At 37.3% G+C, this 21812-nt stretch overlaps 1 protein-coding gene across 2 annotated transcripts in view; it reads right to left on the bottom strand.

Annotated features, from left to right (window-relative positions):
- LOC136835045 (5-oxoprolinase) overlaps positions 1-21812 on the bottom strand; it is a 262765-nt gene that overhangs the window by 227367 nt on the left and 13586 nt on the right. Inside the window, exons 3-6 of one of the 2 annotated variants that reach the window (XM_067098167.1) lie at positions 19185-19426; positions 14643-14805; positions 9426-9511; positions 3728-4026 (exon numbers count right to left, since the gene is read on the bottom strand). In XM_067098167.1, the coding sequence (XP_066954268.1) occupies positions 3728-4026; positions 9426-9511; positions 14643-14805; positions 19185-19426 (790 nt within the window). The remainder of the gene's footprint in view (positions 1-3727; positions 4027-9425; positions 9512-14642; positions 14806-19184; positions 19427-21812) is intronic. The other variant, XM_067098171.1, reaches the window with a different exon arrangement.

A 21812-nucleotide genomic window follows, 5' to 3' on the forward strand; every position in this document is an offset into this window, starting at 1 on the left:
CACTGCACAAAGAAGAGGGATTAATATTGTATACAAGATACATAGAAGAAAAAACCTTTACTTATAGTACCAATAGGTTTTCAAAAAGACTTTGATTCTGTAGACAGAAGAAAACTTATTGAGGACATGATGCCATGGAGATTACGCATAGAGAGGTTATAAATGCAGTTGCAAAAAAATATACAAAAACAACACAACTCTGTCACAATAATATAGAAAAAGAGAAGATAACATTACAAATGGCATAAGGCAGAGGTGTAATGGATCAACCAGTCATCCTGTTACTGTAGTAATGTACCTGATCATTGAAAAGTATGAATTAGGAATGAAATTTTAAGAATTGTTAAATTGTTCTATGCAGATGATGGACTGATCCTAGGTCATTCTTCGAAAGAAATAGTAAAAGCCAGCTAGTAAAAAACAGCTAGAGAAAGTGACCTAAATATAAACAAGGATAAAAGCACATTCTAATATTCATTGGCTGGTGCAGCATACACCACATAAGGGATAAGAATAGTAAAACAGGTAAAATATCATGGTTTTACAAGCAGTAATACAAAAGATTGCTTCAGGGAACAATTGAAAAGGGCCCACATCAAGGCAAAAATATGGTAAACATGGCTAACCCAGTCATTGGTACAAGTCGTAGCAGGGTGATGATAAGGAAACTGTATTGGAAGGGATTAGTAAGGCTAACATTAAGTATGCAATGGAAGTAATGAAGCTCAGAAAAAAAAATGAACTGAAAAAAAAAAATAAATATATGAACTGAAAAAAAATAATCAAGTGTACAGGACAATACTAAAGGCACCATCATACGCACCAACTTGTGCTCTACGATCTAAAACAGGGCCTTCTTCCAGCCACTCAAGGGATATGAAGAACAAACTATTTTATCTTAAGCATACCCTTCAAAATAACTGGAAAAGGTTCTTATATGAATTAACTTAAACCAATACAAAAATATGTAAAAACTGAATAAAGAATGGATATTAGGGGGGTTACTCATAACAGCTGCCATAAACAGAATACTAAAGATTTTAATTAGCAAAAGAATGTTTTCATCACATAAAAACTTCATTATAACTGGTCAAAAGTATTGATAACATATGATTCCAATGGTTGCTGTGGAAACTTGGAAAAAAATTAACTGCCTTTTCAAGGTCTTGCTTATGTTCATGGGAGTAAATGGAGCAGAATACAGTAATACCTCGAACTTGCGCGATTTGAGTTGCACAAATTCACAGACACACGAATTTTTCATTGGAACCTAACTAATGGTCATACATGAGTTTTTCACAGACACGCAAACATTTGCGAACACTGAGAAACCCAGCAAAAGTGTTTCTTTAATTTTTTATGTAATTTATAAGTTTTCAAGCTTTTATGTGTAAATTAAATAACATTAAATATTATTAAAAGTAATAATTTTTTTCTCTCTCTCTCGCTCTCTTTTAGTGATATGAATTTTTATGGTACATGTATACAGGTATGTTTATTTGTATGATAAATAAACTTTTTACCTAATAATAAGTACTAATTTTCAAATAATAAGATTAATAAAATTAATAATAATAATAATAATAGTAATAATAATAATAATAATAATAATAATAATAATAATAAAACTGTAATTACAAAATTCGTATTATTTTAATCAAACAAATTCTTCCCTCATCTTTTGTAAGAAGGAGGTGAAGGCAAGAGCTGTCAGACATGTCATTTAACATGACAAGAAGGGGAGTGTTGCTAATCTGTCCGTAATAATTCATAAAAAATTTCACTCTCTTAAGTAAGGACAACTGTTATCTCTCTCTCTCTCTCGCTCGAAGTTAGCCAACCATGTATTACAGCACTGTTTCTCTGTATGTCTTTAACTGTACAGTAGATAATTCTGAATTGATCTAATTTTACCTGTACCGTTTACAAACTGTAAATGCACCGTTCTAAAACATAGAGACATACAACATTTCAGAACAAAGAGAAAGTGACAGAATAAAGAAGTTTTTAAAAACAAGGTTGAGAAGACTTCTAAAAATACATCGGTGGAATGGGGGAGGGAGTCACACCATTTATTTCTTTTTTTAAGGGTAATGTACTAAGCTAACTTTTAAATGAAAATACAGTAAATTTAATTTTATTTAATAGTTAGTTTAAAACTGAATTTCCATCTTTTGATATCTAACGTAAGAATAACTTTCTCTCTCTCTCTCTCTCGTGTGTTATTCTCTCAGTCTCCGTAATAATTGATAAATAATTTCACTCTCTTAAGTAAGGATAACCCTTATCTATCTATCTCTCTCTCTCTCTCTCTCTCTCTCTCTCTCTCTCTCTCTCGTTCATAGTTAGCGCTCACACATTTTTACAACTTATTAATTCTCTGTACATCATTACCTGTACAGTAGATAGTTTAAATTGATCTAATTTGACCTGTATCGTCTACAAAGTGTAAATGCACTAGTGTTGCAAATACATTCTAAAACAGAGACATAATAACTAAGAGCTGTATTAGTCAAAATATAAAACACTGTTTGTTCATGAAAAGCATTTCAGAACAAAGAGAAAGAGACGCAAAATAAAGAAGTTGTTAAAAAGAAGTTGAGACGATTCTAAAAAATAGATCGGTTGGAAGGGGAGAGAGAGAGAGAGAGAGAGAGAGAGAGAGAGAGAGAGAGAGAGAGAGAGAGAGAGAGAGAGAGAGATTCTCTTCCAAATCTCAGTTTTTATGTCAACCATTTATTTCTCTTTTTTAAGGGTAATGTATTAAGCTAACTTTTAAATGAAATTGCAGTAACTTTAATTTCATTTAAAAGTTAACTTAATAATCTGGGAGCATGATTAGGGTCATATTTAGTGTTTAAACTTTAGAAATAAGCATTTATTAGCATTTTTAGAGACCATGCCAAACTTATGCGAAAATTCACCCTGCGCAGGGGGTTCTGGAACCTAACCTCACGTAAGTTCGGATTATGACTGTATAGCTCAATTTGTGAATACTGAATTTCTAAAAACAACAACTTTCTAAAGCAAGTAAGGGCATATTCACAGCTGGCTTTTTGTATGACACAGATTTTAAGGAAATGACTACACATACTCCCTTATAACTTCAAGTACTGAACAGGTTATCACCCGCCCTACCCTCCATAAGCCAGTTTCCACGTCATTATCTGTTACACAAAGCAAACTTTTGAGTTATCCCACATCCTCAAATTGACTGACATCATACTGTAAAAGACTCAGGTGCAGTACCCATACCAGTTATGTCACCCCACCTGTAGGGTTGCTTTCTTATTCAATTACTTCCCTGTATAATTAAATACCTAGCTATGTAAGACCACTGTTTGTCAATGCATGAACACAATTTCTGAATGCAATTTTAAATTTTATAATTAAAGTTAATGCCCTATGAAGAGGTCAACCTTCCTTCCCCTTGTTTTGGCATGGTTGCATCAAAATAAGAGATGCTGCATACTGAAAAAGAAGCATGACAAGGTGTTTTCACCACACTTGAGGAGAATCTATCATCCTCTGTGTAGCAATATGTATATTCTTATTACTGTTTGCATAATGTATATGTGATTGGCCTCAAACCTCAGCATCACAAAATTTGTGTTTAGCAATTGTTATTATGTTAAAATTAGAAAAAGCTATCCAATTCTATAAGTCATTACAATCACAGATATACACCAGTGCCTGGAAAATAAAAACAAAATACAAAATGCTTCACCTGGATGAGCTCCAACTGATTCTGGGCCAACAACAAACATCCCAGACCGGAAAAACAATCGAGAGCCCCCACCAGCAGCCACAGTGTTTACATCAAGCTGAGGAGCTTGGATGGTGACACCAGCAGTAGTACTTTCAAAGACATGTTCAAATGCACCTGCATAACGCGATACATCAGTTGAAGTACCTCCCATATCAAAACCAATAACTTGCTGCTGTCCAAGTTCATTATAGCTAGTCATGGCATAACCAACAACACCTCCAGCAGGCCCAGAGAGAATAGCTCTAGATCCATTGAAACTGAAAAATAAACATTCACAAAAATTAATCATATCTTACCAAAAATCTGTAGCTAAAAATAAAATACTGTATTTTTAAACTATTCTAAAAAACTGTATCTTTTAGCAAGGAGTATTTGTTAGTTCCTCGGATACATGCAATTAAATTCAGATCTCTATCTAGAGACTACTAATCCTGAAAAATAACAAAATTTCAAGCTTTGGATTTTTTGTAAAACTCCACTACTCACAAATATCTGCTACTTAGCTATGTTTAAAATTAATCCTTTTCCTTACTATCCTGATTATACTCATGAACAGTGACCCCATACTTCTTTTAGAATTCCAAGAATACTTGTTCATTACCCTAAAATGATCCAAATTTTACTTGTTCTTTGATTCATTCCCATTTTCTATCCACTCATCAGGAAACATTTAGTGTGCATTTTTCTTAATAAATGGCAAGGTGTCTTGCCCATCTCTATGAAACAGCTTCAAGTGTGCTTCAATTGCCATGATCACCTGCTGAAACACATCCTTATTTCTGTTATACTATTATCCTCCACAATCAAATTGAATGATGAAGAAACCAGCAGCAATAATTATACAGTCCTGATAAGAAACCAGTAGCAATAATTATGTAGTCCTGATAAATACAGGAGATGAAAAAAACAGCAAATAATCATGTTTCAAGGAAATTCAGAAGTTACTTGTTTTGCAGACTAATAGCATCTTGAATATAATTTTACTTGAACATGTTTAATGAGGGAAAAGTCTTTACGCTGACTTTGAATTGTCCACACTCACCTGAAACAGATTTTCAATACCTGGTTAACCTCCACCATATTCCAGTGACTGTTTGGTACCCAGACTGTAAGGCATTTACTAACTGAATGCATTATAACATTCGGAGACATGGAAAGACTAGTGGTGTTTTAAACTGATTGATGGAGCTTGCAATTAAAGAGCATTTCCATTTTTAATGTTTTTATATAAATTTATGTTACTTTATTTCCCTGCATAACAGAAAATATTTTTTGCCTAAAATAAGTCTCAGAAATTTACTGTACATCCTAAAACAGTGGTTCCCAACCGGTGTGCCGCGGCACCAAGGGGTGCCATGAGATCTTTGGAGGGTGCCGCCAAAATTCCGGGGAAAAAATTGCAAAATTGCACTAACGTCACTCTCTCTTGGCGGGAGAGGGGGAGGGAGGGAGGGGACTACCGAGATAGCGGAGGGTCCTTCTCCATCACCAGAGCATTGAAAGAAAATCCATCTATAATTACAATTCACTGCTTCCTACACAGAGAGGCGTTAGTAGCCAAGACGTGTAGAGAAGAGTTGACTGAGGTTTTAAACCAGGCTGTCAAGATGGTTAATTTCATCAAATCCAGGCCACTGGAAAAAAGACTTTTTCAAAAGATGTGTCACGAAATGGGTGCGGCTCATATTTCACTGATTTTGCATAATGACATAAGGTGGTTATCAAGAGGTCGTGTACTGAACCGCGTTCTTGAACTCAAAGAAGAATGAAAAGCCTTTTTCCGAGAGGAGACACATGATATATTCATAAAGCTGCTTGAAAATCATACTTGGTGTTTGAAGCTGTCATATTTGGCAAACATTTTCATGAAGATGAGTGAACTAAATCTCCCACTGCAGGGGAGACTTGAGGGAATTGTAACATCAGTTAACCCTTTAACGCCGAAGCCCTATTTACAAAAACGTCTCCTGTATGCCGGCGGCGTTTGGTGAGTTAGCTCCGAAGCGGAAAAAAAGTTTTTTTTTTTTTAAATCACAGCACGCTTAGTTTTTAAGATTAAGAGTTCATTTTTGGCTCATTTTTTTTGTCATTGCCTGAAGTTTAGTATGCAACCATCAGAAATGAAAAAAAATATCATTATCATATATAAATATTGGAATATGATGACAAAAAAAAAACGTATATAATTGTATACAAATCGCTGTAAGCAAAATGGTTAAAGCTAATGAGTTAATTTTTTCAGTTGTATTGTAAACTAAATTGCGATGATTTTGGTATATAACAAATTTTAAAACGATCAAAGCAACACAGAGAAAATATTATCACAAAATGATGCATGAATTCAGAACGCCAGCGGACATAAAAAAATGTTTTTTCAAAAATCCACCATAAATCGAAATATTGTGCTAGAGACTTCCCGTTTGTTGAAAAATTAAGCTAATTGATTGAATATTACTAGACTGTAAGTGTTTTAGCTTACAATTGCAGTTTTCGACCATTTCGGTCGAGTTAAAGTTGACCAAAAGTCGAATTTTTTCTATTTATCGTGATTTATATGGAAATATTTCAAAACTGGTAAAAGCTAAAACCATGAGTTATATTTGTTGTATTCTACATGAAATTGCGCACATTTCCATATATAAAACTTTATGTAACGACTAATATAAAACAGTGCAAACATTACGACAACGTGATTTGAAAGAATTTCTGGCGAGGACGTAAGGAAAAAGTTTTTTCAGAAATTCACCATAAATCGAAATATTGTGCTAGAGACTTCCAATTTGTTGCAAAATGAAGGAATTGGATATTACTAGATCGTAAGAGTTTTAGCTTAAAATTGCGTTTTTGACCATTTCGGTTGAGTCAAAGTTAGGTTGAAATTTTGGCAGCTATCGTGGTTTATAATATTTCCAAACTGTACAGCTACAACCATGGGTTGTATTTTGCTGTATTGTACATGAAAACACATTTTCATATAAAACTTTATGTAACGGCTAATATAGAACAGTGCAAAATTGACTAAATCAAAAGAATTTACATGATTGCGTGTAAGAAAAAATTTTTTCAAAATTTAAATTGAAATATTGTGCTAGAGACTTCCAATTTGTTTGCAAAATGAAGGTACATGATTGAATATTACTAGAATGTAAGAGTTTTAGCTTACAATTGTGTTTTTCAACCATTTCGGTTGAGTCAAAGTTGACGAAGGTTGAAATTTTTTGTAGTCGACGACGGTACGTCCACCGCACCCAACAGACAATTTTAGTCGACGTATGATACGTCCAATAGGCGTTTAAGGGTTAACAAGATGAAAGGTTTCCAGAGAAAGCTGAAATCATGGAAGTCGGCTGTTCAGAAAGTCGATGTGTCAAACTTCCCTTCTCTTCAACAACCAGGATAAAACAGTCTTGGAACTGTAAAAAAATATGATTCTTAATCACTTGGAACACCTGAGAAAAGCGGTTGATAAGTATTTTCCATTGCTTTCTACAGAGAAACTCGATTGGATCGTATCACCCTTCAAACTGGCTGACATGGCTGAAGAGCTGGACTTCACGGCAATTGAACGTGACGAATTTCTTGATATGTCTGCTGATTCAACACTGAAAGTCAAATTTGAGAAGAGTGACGTGACACTGGCAGCTTTTTGGCATGGAACATTGGGGGAATATCCTAATTTGGCTAAGAAAGCTATTTCTCTACTTTTGCCCTTCTCCACATCGTATCTGTACGAGCAGGCATTTTCTGCCATGGCTACATTAAAATCGAAACAAAGAAACAGGCTTCTTTTACTTGAGGACGATATGCGGGTGGCATTATCAACGATAAGACCTCATATCAAGAGTTTGTGTTCCAAGCATCAATCACAAGTTTCACACTGAGTATACATGCATGATTCACTGTGGTCTATTTGTGTGTTTGTCTTGTACCATAAACACTGTAACTACTTGAATACATTGTGCAACTACTGTAAAACTTGTCACAATTACAAATTTGTATCGTAATACTATTTTTTATTATAGCAGGATCAGTTGTAAAGAGTATTTTCATATCATCTAGGATTCTAGGTATAAGGTGGTGTTGCATGCAAACTCTTGAAATAAAAAAAAAATAAAATAAAAAAAAACTACGGAGATTCTAAATATATATTTCCTTATAAGGGTGCTGGGAACTTTTGAAAGGTTTGCCAAGGGTGCCTGAAACCAGAAAAGGTTGGGAACCACTGTCCTAAAAGCTATCAGTCTATCCTATCCTAACCTTGGTAGCTATTGTTGATGACTTGCTCTCTTCAGCTAACAGGGACTAAATGATTTGCAAAACCCATCCTTGCAAACTGGAAACTGCCACATTCCTACATGAATTTTATGATGGTGTCTGCTTCAGCTGGAGAAAATGCTGCAGGACTGTATGAAATGGCTGCATTCCTCCTGGTGGAATCCTTAGTTGATAAAAATGGATGTTAACTTGGGAAGGACACCTCTGAACTGGGAGGCTAAAGGCACTAAGAGACACCAAATAATGGTCACAGCCCCTAAATATACCCTGTCTTGCATCCAAAGAGACATCAGGTGTTGCTAATGGCAGTTCAAAGGTTCTGCTACTAGCATCATAATGGGAATCCTCAGTACAAAGGTCAGAGGCTGCAGCCTCCTTCCTTAGTTTTTAAGGACACTAATGGTTGTAGACCTTGAAAAGTCAGTCAATAACCTCTGTTAACAAGGCCTCCTTTTCCAATAAATAGGCCATTCCCTCAGAGTTTCATCTGAAAATTACACAAAATAGACAACATCCCCTTCTTCACCCAGGAATCTGGATATCACTCTACAGTGTACTAAGTTCTACTTAGGAGAAGTGACTCATAGAAACTTACATGATTTACACTAGAGCAAACTACTGCAGTGGGTCTTGTGCTATTAGCAGGGAGGGATCAAGAGCTTTTGTCTTCATATTATTATTAATTATTATTATTATTATTATTATTATTATTATTATTATTATTAATTATTTTATTATTATAACTACTACTGTGGGTTATTATTATTGTTGTGGGTTATTCTCCACAAGTTCTACCATATACTGACCATTGTTTTCCATGTTCTTGGCTTTCCAAGTGCTTTCATGGTGGTTTTAATTCTGTTCATTGGAATCTTTAAGCCTCCATCATCAACCCCATGTATGGCTTCCAAAGAACATCTTTTAGCCATCTAACATACAGCAGGATTCAGGCTATAAATGATTAATAGGATTTGTGTGAGCAACAGTGTTTTACATATCCTAAAACACAATTTTCATAAAAACCACCACTCAGTAGTTTAGTGCCTTCCTCCCTTCTCCAAATGCTGGTTTTGGATTTTCTGGGAGGACATGTCTGGTGTGCATGTGACTTAAAATCACAATAATAAGTCTACACAGGATTAATGGGTTTGCATTAAAAATATTATTCATATTAGAACGTTTTTAACACAAGAACATTTCATGAAATTACCCAAAGTAGCATGCCGATAAAAAAATTTCCGGTTATCAGTGGGTGTAAATCTGAAGTTACTGATTATAAAAAAAAAAACAAGTAAATGGCAGTCTCCCATAATTAACACAAGAGTAAGACAAAACATTGTTTGATTATCTTTGACAAAAAGATATTTTTTCTGGACTATACCTGTTCATTTGTGTTAATCCTCCATCACTTTGCATAAATAATACGTTCACACCTTTCAAATTATTTTTGAAGCCAGAAGAAAACCCCTGTAATGTAAAAAAAATTCATTTACTCATGCAATTATTTCATAAATAATACGTTCACACCTTTCAAATTATTTTTGAAGCCAGAAGAAAACCCCTGTAATGTAAAAAAAAATTCATTTATTCATGCAATTATTTATCTAAAAGTAAATTAATCAGAAATAATGCAATAATATTATTGTTATTAGGCTTATATAACTAAAACTAAAAACTTGAAAAGATCTCCTGAGGAGGAGAATGCAGGGGCACTCCTATGGTCAGGTCCCTGTCGTCCACCCACCAGACTAAGTCTTTTCTCACTTCTTCTGATAATGGAACTTTAAGCTAGGGAGGATACTTTCCTGAGGACCAAAACTCTTTCAGTCCCCATTGGAGGAACCAAATGTGAATTTGACAGCGAGGGACTAGCTTCTCAAAGGACGACAGGAAGCCTAGAATGACCTGCCACTGACAAGTGGGTTGCTCCTTCTTGGAGAGGCAAATATGGGAATAGTTCCTGAACTTCCTTAGGTGTTGCTCTGAAGGAAATACTCTCAGAACTGTTGTGTCTATTATCTTCCCTAGGTCGAGTAGCCTTTGACTTGCAGAGAAGTTTGACTTTTCCAAATTTATCACGATGCCTAAACCGTGACAAAATTGGAGAAGTTTCTCTCTGTGTTGAATCAACTTTACTCGAGAATCCGCTAGAACCAGCAGGTCATCAAGGTATCTAAGGATCCGAATTCCTTGAATGTGCCCATGTCGAGACTGAGGTGAAGACTCTGGTTAAGACTTGCAGGGCTGCTGAGGGACTTGCAGGGACTTGATAGGACCTTGAACTGATAAACTACCTCCCCCAGACTGAAGCGAAGATACTTCCAGGAAGACTGACGTACTGGAATTTGGAAATAGGCATCCTTTGCGTCTATCATTAGCATGAAGTCATTCTCTCTGATAGCTTAGAGAACTATTCGGGAAGTCTCCTTCCAGAACCATGTCTTTCTGATGTAGAAGTTGATGGTCGACAGGTCTATAACCAGTCTCCAGTGACCTGTGGCCTTGGGAACTAGAAAGATACGGCTGTAAAAACCTGGAGAGTTGACCTTCACTATCTCCATGGCTCCTTTCTCCATCATTTGCTTCACCTTGCTTTCAAGAGCCAGAAGTTTCGGCAACCCTGGAGAATCAGTTGATTGATGAAGTGGACACTCGTAGAGTGGGGGAGGAACTCGAAGGGTAGATGATACTCCACTCGTAGGACATCTACTACTACCCAGGTCTCAGGCCTGAACTACTGCCAAGTTGCCCAATGGCTTGCCAGGCACACCCTGACCAACAGCAACAAGTGAGGAGGGGGACCCTTCCTATTATCTTCCTCCTCTGACCCTACCTCTGCCTCCTCTCAGAGGCCTGGAAGAGCGAGGCTGAAAGAGACGTTGCTGAGATTAATTATAAGTGGTAGAAGGCTGACGAGGCCTAAGTGGTAGGAGAAGGCTGATGAGGCCTATGTTGTGTTGTTGCAGCTTGAATCTTCTTTGGTGAATAGTAAGAGAAAGCTTGAGGTCTTGGTTTGGAAGTGCTAGCCCAAGAAGAAATGGAAGATTTGGAGACAGCTTGATGGACCAATCTGTCATTATTGGCAGCTCTATGCCTATCTATTGCAGTCTAGCTGGTCTCTTGGGAAGAGAGTTGTATAAGTTAAAATATCCCCATTTCTTAAGACTAACGCTGAATCTGTACTGAGGAACTTCGAAAATTCGGAGAGGGCAGAATCTCTTCTCTTAAGCAGCCAGTTGGCCCACATATTAGGTATTTAGATGGGACAGGTATATGATGGTTTTACCATGAGATTGTAATAACCTAAGGAAGGCTGCACTGTTTGAAGATCTGACCATAGCAGTAGATGACATCTTTGCCACTGCTGATGACCAAAGGAAGTGCCCTTTGCCTTAACTTGGTCCAGGGATACCTTTGTGCCTTACAGAACAATGTCTGGGTTGACTTGCCTTTGATGTAATATGTCCAGTGTAGTGGCATAAAACCATTCATGTCGTGGCATTGGTGGAGGTAACAATTTGAATGATCTACTGGATTGTAAGGAGTTATTCTGGCCTCAGATAAGGGAACTGACTTGCTTGAGAATTTCCCTTCCAAGCTTGGAGCAAGGCAATGCTTCACTTTCTTCTTGAGGCATCAATACCCAAAGACAAATCAAAAGTGGACGCTACCGGCTCTTGAGTCAGTCCACTGCAACCAAGAATCAAGCTGAGTACATCAGCATAGGAAGAGAAAAACTTTTGATGGCCTGCATCCTCTACTTCCTGGCCTAGGGTCTAGAATAAGCATAAGCTCTTTCAGGGCCTAAGACTTTCTTGGGAGTTTCTAAATCTCTAGAAGTTGATGGAATGTTGTCTTGATTTTTGTCACACCACTGTGAGTGGGAATGAAAATTATGCTGGGATGGTGAACATCATGACGGGTTACAATGCTGTGAAGAACACGCAAATGAGTGTATTTCTGCTATGGACGTGTGAACAGGAACGCTGCTCATAAGGGGATGTGGGACATGATTTCTCATTATGAAGTGCAGGGCTTGGATAACGTGTAGCACGGTCACATCTGTGCAAGCAGGAGTGCAAATCATGACCACATACATGTGAGCGACTCTTATTATGTGTTGCACAATCACATCTGTGAGAACATGAGCGTGAACCAGGGTCCCATCCACGTGAGCGAGAGCATTGGACTCGAATCTTCTCAGAAGAACATGATGGCATGGAGAATCTGAACGAGGAGAAGGAACTGGCGGTTTAGATCTCTTGATGGGGGCCTTGTAATCCTTCCTACACTGTTGCAGTACTTGTAGCTGGAGCAGGACAGGGAGGAGAGCCATTTTGATTGAGAGCTCAAACTGTAGAGTTGACAGTCGTAGCGTCATCAGCTGGTCAAGGTGCAGTGGAAGCAGTTGGAGGAACACGTATACCGGCAGTCCCCAGTTATCAGCGGGGTTCCATTTCTGAGGGTGTGATGATAACTGAAAATCACCGCTAACCGAAAATCGGGATTTTGGGGCTTTTTTGGCGATTTTTGGGGATTATCGGCACCGAAAAGCGCCGATTTTCGGTCATCAGCGCCTCTGTTAGGTATGTAACAGTGCCAATACCCAATTATTGGCGCCGATAAGAGGAAATTGGCGATTTTCGGCGCCGAAAATTGCCGATTTTCGTCGCTAGACAAGCGCCATAAAACCGGATCACTGTCAACCGAGCCAGCCGTTAACCGGGGACTGCCTGTATGTGCCTTAGTGGCAGAGCGGGACTGTGAGGCACCAAGGGAAGAAGCACGACCTAGACTAGCATGTATGTGCTTAAACGATTGAATGACAGTCACAGGAGAAGAATGACAAGAACCCGAAGAAGAATCGCAAATTTTCTTGTGTGGAGGGGCTACGAAATCTCTTTTCCTCCAACATTTGATGGGAATCGACGGAGCAGAAGACAAAGATGAAGATGAGGAAGAAGCAGATGATGAAGGAAAAGAAGATCTACGATGTCTCTTCTTGGAAACCTTAGCCTCTAATTGATTGAACTTCTTCATGAAGATACCTTCGAGTCTATCACAAACTGTTTGGATAATAGTCATAAGCAGTCGGTGTAGCTGAAGGTAATGCGGATGATGTCACGGAGTAGGGAGCAGAGTGTTGAAGAGGAGGCTAAAGTGACGGAAGCTCTGGCAGAAGTGAAGTGAGATGACGTCACCAAGACAGCAGACTGGGAAACTATCATGGCGGATGAAACTGGAGAGCAGGTGGATAAACAATGTGACACTAGGCCAGAAAGGGTTAGTAAGCCTTGTAGGCCTAAGGAGCTCCAACAGTTCGACAACTTACTCAGGAACAAGGATTATCAACATCAGAGCATTTTCTCTGGAGTTTAACGGATCTAGGAAGGTTGTGGGATTGCATACTCACAGTAGGAACACACAAAAATACTAAATCACACTGAACACAAAAACCAAAAGGAAATGCAGATTCCAACAACAAATGCAAGCAGGAAGTGGCAAAATAACCTGCTTTTAAGAGAGAAAGCAAAAATGCTTCCTCCTACAAAGGGGTCAGAGAAAAACTGATGCTATCTTCCGGAGATAGGTCATAAGGAGGTCAGCTCCTCCTCCCACCTACCGCCATCCTGCCCATTTCCCAACGCCACCAATTTCCTTGTAACTTTTTTAACCAGATTGCACCTGGCGGCAGAAAACTTTTCCCTTACATTAAGACCAAAGGTTTGTTCTGTATATGAACAAATATGATATTAATATATGAGTAGCAAAATATTGCTTTCCTTTAGCCTATTCTTTCAGAACTGAAGAGGATGGCTGACTATGGAAATGGCCTCATTGAAGTATAACTCCTCACTTTCAAACTTTGGTCCAGCACAAATTGGAGGACTTTTCACACTTCACAAATTTTTTTTCCTTTTAAAGGTATTATTTTTTGGGTTGATGATTTTCTCAAGTCAATTACTTTGTGCAATTTCTAGCTATACCTGGATAATGTTATCTACCAACTTCCCATCTGATCATATCTCAGGCTTTTGCTTGTCGTGTCTGCCATAAGTAATACTGGATATCAGACCTTTAAGTGTAATTCTCCTAATTAACTTCTTTGACATGTCATCAGTCCTTTCACTGTCAGTCAGACCTACAATTACTAGTGCCTCACAGAAGCAAACTTCTCGACTCAAAGGTTATTTAATGACCCTAGTAGAACCTGAACTTTAATATACATGCACCAATTAAAAGCAACTATCACATTACACTTTGTTTACATGATGCAATATCCACAATTATAAAGGAAGTCTTCCAACAACCACAGAGCAATATTTCCTACAACCAAAGAGCAATAATATGTGTCTACTTTGCAACCATAATCAAAAACTGCTCTAGAAGGTTATTAGTGACCCTAGTTGAATCTGAATTTTCATATACATGCAACAATTAAAAACAACTATCAAATTACAATACATTTAAATAATGCAATACCTATACTGTAACTATAATGAAAGTCTTCCAAAAAACACAGAGCAATACTGCCTACAATCACAGAAAAATAATATATGCCTACTTTGCAAACAGAGTAGAAAAAACTGTACTTTACCTTCAAATACTTTTTTATGTGGGGAGTGAGATAGGCATCTGAACATGCAGTAAAGCCTCGAGGAACAGCTTTAACCATTGGAATAACAGATGATGAGAGAGACACATGCTTAAAACCTAGTTCTTGAGCAATTTCACCCACTCTATCTTCATGATTTTTGTACCTAAAACAGATAACACATGAATTACAGTATGTACTTTACCAAGATCACCTACCTTTTCTCTTGTTCTCTCCTTGATTATTTTGCAGAGTCTTAGCAATTTGCTTGGCTTTAACATTACATTTGGTTTTACATAGAATTCAGAAAAAAGAGCTTTAGTAAAACTGAGGCATTTAAAATTTACTAACAAAAATAAAGGCTGTTTCTTACTATAATGCTCAATATTTATGTTTTGAAAAACAAAATGTGTATAGAATTACAGTACAAAAAGTCTGGAGTCAAAAAACAGGGAATTCTTGGCACAATTCACTGGCCTCTAGAGAGGAAATTCATCTTCTAAGTCAATGGTTGTTTTTGGTGAGATGTTTGTTGAACACAATCATCACTTGTGTTCAGCAAACAGTTTGTGTGCCTTAAAGGGTTTTATTAAACTCTGTGGAGCAAAACATCAACAAAAATCCAGTCCCCAGAAAGGTTAAAAACAATACTTTTACATCACTGGATTGTTGTCATCATTGCAAAATCCAATAAAGATGGGAAAATTGTACTTTTAGATAAGGAGATCTACATCAGTAAGACTCACGAGTCACTAAATGATGAAGAGCCCTACAAAAAATTACTCCGTATAATATCACTGCACAGATTTACAAGTCAGCACAAATGATATGAGGTAATAAGATATACATTTTTTCCAAAAATAATTAAAAATAAATCCTCCCTTTCCTTTTTCGTTTACTCTAAAAAAAATAATGGCAGAATCCCTTTGTGCTCTAAAATATCCAACTAAAGACTGCCTTGTACATCCATAGAAAACTTTTCATCCTCCAAATTAAAAAATGCAGTGTCATTTAAAATTCTAATAATCTGAACTTATCTTTCAGGAATATCAATTTTTTCAGCCTAGACACCAAATCATTGTGGAAAAGGTCCCCATTTATATATGCGTTGCTTTTCTAAGTAGGAAATCAAAACCATAAGGACCATTTTCCTCTTGGCTTTCATGGAACTTAACATTGCCTGTATAACTAGCATTCTTCATTTTATCTGTAACTTTTGGATGCAAAAACTCACCTACAGTGTGGACAGCCCCACCTCTCCTTTAATGACAAATCTTTATTTGGCACATTTCCTCTAACCCTCAAAACAGAATGACTTTGATTTACTGTCAATATATTTACATCCTGGGGCAACAGCTGGGGAAATTTCAATAGTTTTTTTTCCAACAGAATGAGTATGCTGGTTCCAATAATCAAATTCAAAAGTGACAACAAATTCCATTTTCTGGACATTTTCAGAACATACAAAAGACACTTTTACTGTACTTACAAATACAACTATCATTGTTTCTATTATAGTATTTACTTCTAGGGTTATGATGATGCCTGATAAGACCATGGTTGGCCACAAAATGTTCCTTAGAGAACTGAGAACATGGGTATCTGGAAAATAATCTGAGAAATGTCAACATCTAACTCATTTACTCTATCTAGCATATATAACTAAGGGAGATACAAGCAAAGCAAACCAAGTATACAACTGTTAAAGGGTCCCTCAAATTACAAACACATAGGAATTAAACAAAATAAAACTCCTGTATGTTAAAATGAGAAACTCACTGAACACCTCAAAACACTAATCCAACTGTTTATCACTATCTTAAAACCACTGCAAAATTACATTTATATACAAATTTTCTCAGTAATGATAGCAATAAAATTAATGTCAATGAGACACAGAGATCCATTTCACAAAGCTTAGGAAAGCATGTAAAAGGAGAAAGATGTGACCCTGAGAGTTTGGGGATATTCCTATACCCTATTTGGGATAAATGCTCATAGAATAAATTGGAACATTATCGAGCTGTCTTCCAAGACCGGAAGTCTATACAAAAGAAGCCTCTGGAATTTTCCATTACCAATCAAACTGGGAAAATGAATATATCAAGTGGGCCTGTTGAAAAGCCAACTGTATGGACAACTTGATTTTACATTAAATTCTCAAACATCTCTTTGGATTTGCCTTGAAGAGTGCTCAACGAAAGCAGAGTGTCTTGATCCCTCTCATCACATTTCTGATTCTATCAGAGTGATTATTCCATGCCCACATACTGTGTATAACTACTCATAGTCACCCAACCTTTCAATTGCAGTATTTGGTTTATCTGTGATAAGTTAGTTTCTATATGCTCTTTATTTAAAAAATGCTGTCAGATTGAATTGAAAAGACATATATAGTACATCTCTTATATCCAGTATTAAAAGCACACTTTTCCTCAAACTGCCACACAACTAGGATTACTGAGAGAGAGAGAGAGAGAGAGAGAGAGAGAGAGAGAGAGAGAGAGAGAGAGAGAGAGAGAGAGAGAGAGAGAGAGAGAGAGAGAGTACATCTCCCTCTGGCAGTCACTGAACTAACACAGGATAGTCCAGAGGCCGGCTCCTTTATGGACCAAGACATAGTCACACCTTGTGGTCAAAAAACACAAAACAACTGCCGTTGCTGGCCTAGTTGCTTTGTCTTCATTTTGACGTTTTATTAACTCTGCTATAAATGGCATATGGAACTGAATGTCTTACTGCATTTTAGCTAGAACCATAGAAAAGAAAGAAAGATGATCTTGGAGAGAAAGATCAGGGGAGGTAGAAAGAAGGGTAGGTCAATTGGGCATAGACAAGTATGTAGGGCTGTTCTGGAATTCCACCAGGAACACATTCTCAACTAAGCCAAGACTAATGCAATATTCCTTGTTATTATCCTGTGCTTAATACAGTATATACTTTCCAAACACTGATAGGCCATTCACTACACTTGGGACAGCAATCATGGGCATTTCTTGTGACATCACACTTAGTCGAAGAAAAATAGTTCCCAGAGTGATCATTATATAAAAAAAATAATCTAGCTTTAGGGATTGTCTTACCATATGATGAAGACACTCTTATTTACTTTACTTTTTCTCAACTGCCAAAGAAGCCAGAGCTCAAAAACTTAAACTACCATACTGAATGTCATATATAATATGTGGCCATATAATCCAAGTGAATACAACAAGTTCCCAAAGATAACAGAAGGCCACAACTCAACACATGCCATGCTGCCTTCTCAGTAAATTACAATTATTACAAGTGCACTTGGGATATCAACAGATATTGTTCCTAATGAATACAGAGTACTATATTGACTTTATCCATTATTGTTGTGAACATCTTCGCTTCTGTACTGGGAGGAGTTGAAGTAACAGGTGATATTTGTGAGACTGAAGAATGCTAACATGGAAGAAGTCTTGCGATGACTATTCTCAGATAATACTACTGTATACCATTCTAGGCAGAAAGGCATAATACTGTATGAGGTTTGTACACTGTAGCACTTCACGCTTGGTGGAAGCCCATCTCTCAAATATTTTATCTGGCATATCTCCCTAATCAAAGTGTACCTGTTATAGCCATTCTATGTTTTATTGATGAAAGACATGGATGTTAAAGGAAAACTCTCTCATGAAATTGTTTTTGGTGTAACCAAATTACCAACTAAACCAATATCCAATATTAAGAAAGTTGATTTAAATCTAACCTGCCATTAAACCCACAATAAGACTATTTAGACCTCCACTCCTTAATAAAATAATAATTATTAACATGATTTTTGCATTGGTTTTCCCTTTATGGGGTTAAGCATAAAATGAGTTCTCTCCACATTTCTCTTACTGTGCCCTTCTGGTTGAGCTCCCATCAGGTCTAAATCTATCTCTTTCTCAATGATTTCCTGATTTTCCAATAAGTCTCTGTCCTTCTACTTCCATCTCTATTGATTTTTTACCAATTGTTCCTCATCCCTTCTCATCACATGTCAAAACCATCTCAGCCTCTGAGACCTCAGTCTTTTTCCAGCATCTTGAGACTACTTCTCTTGATGAATTTCACGCAATTCATAACTTTATTAAAGGGAGATTCATAAGCAAGATTCCAAACTTTCATAAAGTCATCCTCCATAATTCAGTCCCCACTTTCCATTCAAATTAGAAAAGATAAATAAAACAGATTCCCAAGCACTCTCCTTAAAGTGGCCATCCCAGAAAGCATTCTTATAAGAGCACTGCTCTCATGTATATCCACACAATCCCCAATGTCTGAAAAGATTAGGTTTATGACCATCAGTCACTACCCATCACATTGTACTTATAAAATCTCATTTCACATATTTATTTGCTTTTAAATGCATAAGTTTCTTTTTATTTATGCATTACCTTTTATACTTAATTTACAATATTAATCTCAAAACTCTCAGTGGTTGTAAACATTCACGAGCATGACGTGAGTACTTAAAAGTCTTAAGTCTGGGACAGTCGTCTGTAACATTATTTTCAAACAGAAAATACTCACATATAGGAATGCATCAAAACCACAGCTATAGACGTTATACCCTTTCTCAAAACTCTCTGTAAATCTATACGAAGCTGCTCTTCATTTAGAGGCTGAGTAATCAATACTTCTTCCCCAGTTGTGCCTGTATCAATATGCCAATGATTATTCAATGCTTCACTGGAGGAGACATCTTGTCTTGGAATTACTTTTTCATGCACCTCCACCACATCTTCATACAGTACATCAGGACACCTAATTTCCTATCAGACGATACAAATATATAAACGTCAGAGAAATATCAGTGTGGAAATAGACTAATAAAATAAAAAAAAGGGATTCATAAACAGGAACACTGAAATCTTTACACTAATATCATGATTCTACACTCCAACCACTACATAATTATACTGTAAAGTAGCTTAATCTACCAGCTGGGAGTGACATACACTAATTTCTAATTATCTTTAAAATGACCAGGGTACATAAAAAAGGAGTCTGCATACAGCTATAGCAAAATATATCAAATTTTGAAGATAATTTGTATTTGCCATATATACAAAAACCAAAGCCTTTTATTTAAAAGAACGCCTCAGCATGAGCTGGTAATGGCAGCTGAAGTTTGGTAACAAGGTGGTTAATTGGTGCCAGGCAGGTGAGTGGAAGGGCACTGCCCAATTACTTATCAGTATATTGTTACTTTTTCCTTTGGCATCAGGGGCTATGTGGAGTGGCCGAGGTGGGATCATGATGTAAGGTTTGGTTTGTAAAACTAGGTTAATTTAATATTTGTTAGTGTTCCTACAAAAATGAAAAGCATTGGCTGACAGGACCCTGTGATAGGGTTCAGTTTACCATGTTAAACTATGCTCTAGGAAAAGTCCAAGGAATCCTATTTTTTCCAGTTAAAGTGGGAAAAACAAGTCAGTCACCAGAAACATCATTACTGTATCTGGGGATGAATGATAGTACTACACCTACACCTTTTCTTTGTTAAAGGTGATGGCGAGAACACATCATATCTGAAGCTTGAATTTCAAATCAATAGTGCCTGTAGGGCTGTTCCATATGAGCTGGGTTCATCTCAATAATAGTAATAATAATAATAACAACAATAATATCTGATCTTCAGACATATGCTGGGTTGTGTACATTCCTGCAGCTGCCAATCCAACCTCAACAAAAATAGGCTGTCCAACAGCTGGGATGGACTCAAGTAGGGGAAGAGTACCTCAAGGTGTTTGTTTGCAATCCCAAACCCATTCATCCAACTTAGGCCCGGCACAAACTTGTCTAAAAGGAGTTGGGAGAACTAACCAGTTAAGCACCCAATATAGGGCCAGGGAGATAAAATCAAGGGTTCTGCAGGTGTTATTTTGTAGAAAGGGGAAAGAAGCCTCTTGGTTGGGACCTTGCCAATGATGCTTGAAACCAAAGTGTACCTGGACAAGGTGAGGGGTACCTTTGACTCCCGTGTTAATAATAGCATAAGTCAAATATTTTCCCTGCAAAAATCTGGAAATGCTGTTTGAAGAACACGGACACAGGAAGGGTAAAGGCACTGTGGCCTGATAGAAGCATGGGGGGAGAAATGCTAAGCCTGGAATTCCAGTCATTCTATTGAGACCTTCCCTGCAGAAAAGTCTCTCAAACCTCACTGAGAATGAGGTGTGATACTTGTAAGGAAGAATGAGTCATGACAGAGCATCTTTTCCTGAAGCTCAAGAAACCTAGGCAATTACAGAGAAAATTCATGCAAAACCTGAAGAATGCTGGGAAAATTCTCTCATCTCTTCCATAGGATGAAGGAAATATCCCAAAGGCTATACAGGAATCATGAGGGCTGGCATTACCTCCAAGGGAAGAGATTCTATCTGGAAGGATGAAGCTGTCATAGAGGAGCCAATGCCAGGGCAACCAAAGCTCTAGGTTTGCTTCCCAAAGGGAAATCAATACCCGTAACTACCTGATGAAAACCTAATTCCTTGGATCATTCATAGGGAGGCGAGGCTATTGTAAAACTGAAGGATAAGCTTGCAAATTCTTCCTACCCTTAGGTAGCATATAATGAGAATGAGTGTCAAGTTGACAGGAGGTAACAGTGGTTAGAACAGACACAAGTGTCTCTTAAGGATCTAGAACAATCCTCTTGGTGCTAGCACAATACTGAATGTTAAATGTTGGAGTCTTGCAGGAATATACCTATCTAGACTACCTAGTGAGAATCCTCTTCTGGACCAAACCAGATGCAGAGTCAATCCAGATTTATTAAGTAAATGGGTAGAAAAGAAAAGACACCTATCAAATAAGTAATGATTCCTCCTTGAAAGGAGGGACAAAAGCCATATGAAAATTAGCATCCATATTGGAAAGAGTAGATTTAGATATGGAGTTCACCTTGCTCTATCACCTGTACTTCTCTAATCTTCTCAGGTCCCCAACCCCCTTTCTTTCTGCTTTCAGAGCCAAGGCTCAGAAAACATGATGGATCAGATGAGTGAGAAACCACAAATCCTAGAAGTTGAGGCCTTAATAATCATTTTTTAAAAACATGAGCACAGAGGTATCCTGGAAAAATTCCTTGCTCTCCAGAAAGTATAGGTAGGAGCCTAGGATCAACCCAACTGGAATTAGGGTCCTTGCCCAAAT

This window comes from Macrobrachium rosenbergii, chromosome 4, assembly GCF_040412425.1.
Source record: "Macrobrachium rosenbergii isolate ZJJX-2024 chromosome 4, ASM4041242v1, whole genome shotgun sequence".
NCBI lineage: Eukaryota > Metazoa > Arthropoda > Malacostraca > Decapoda > Palaemonidae > Macrobrachium > Macrobrachium rosenbergii.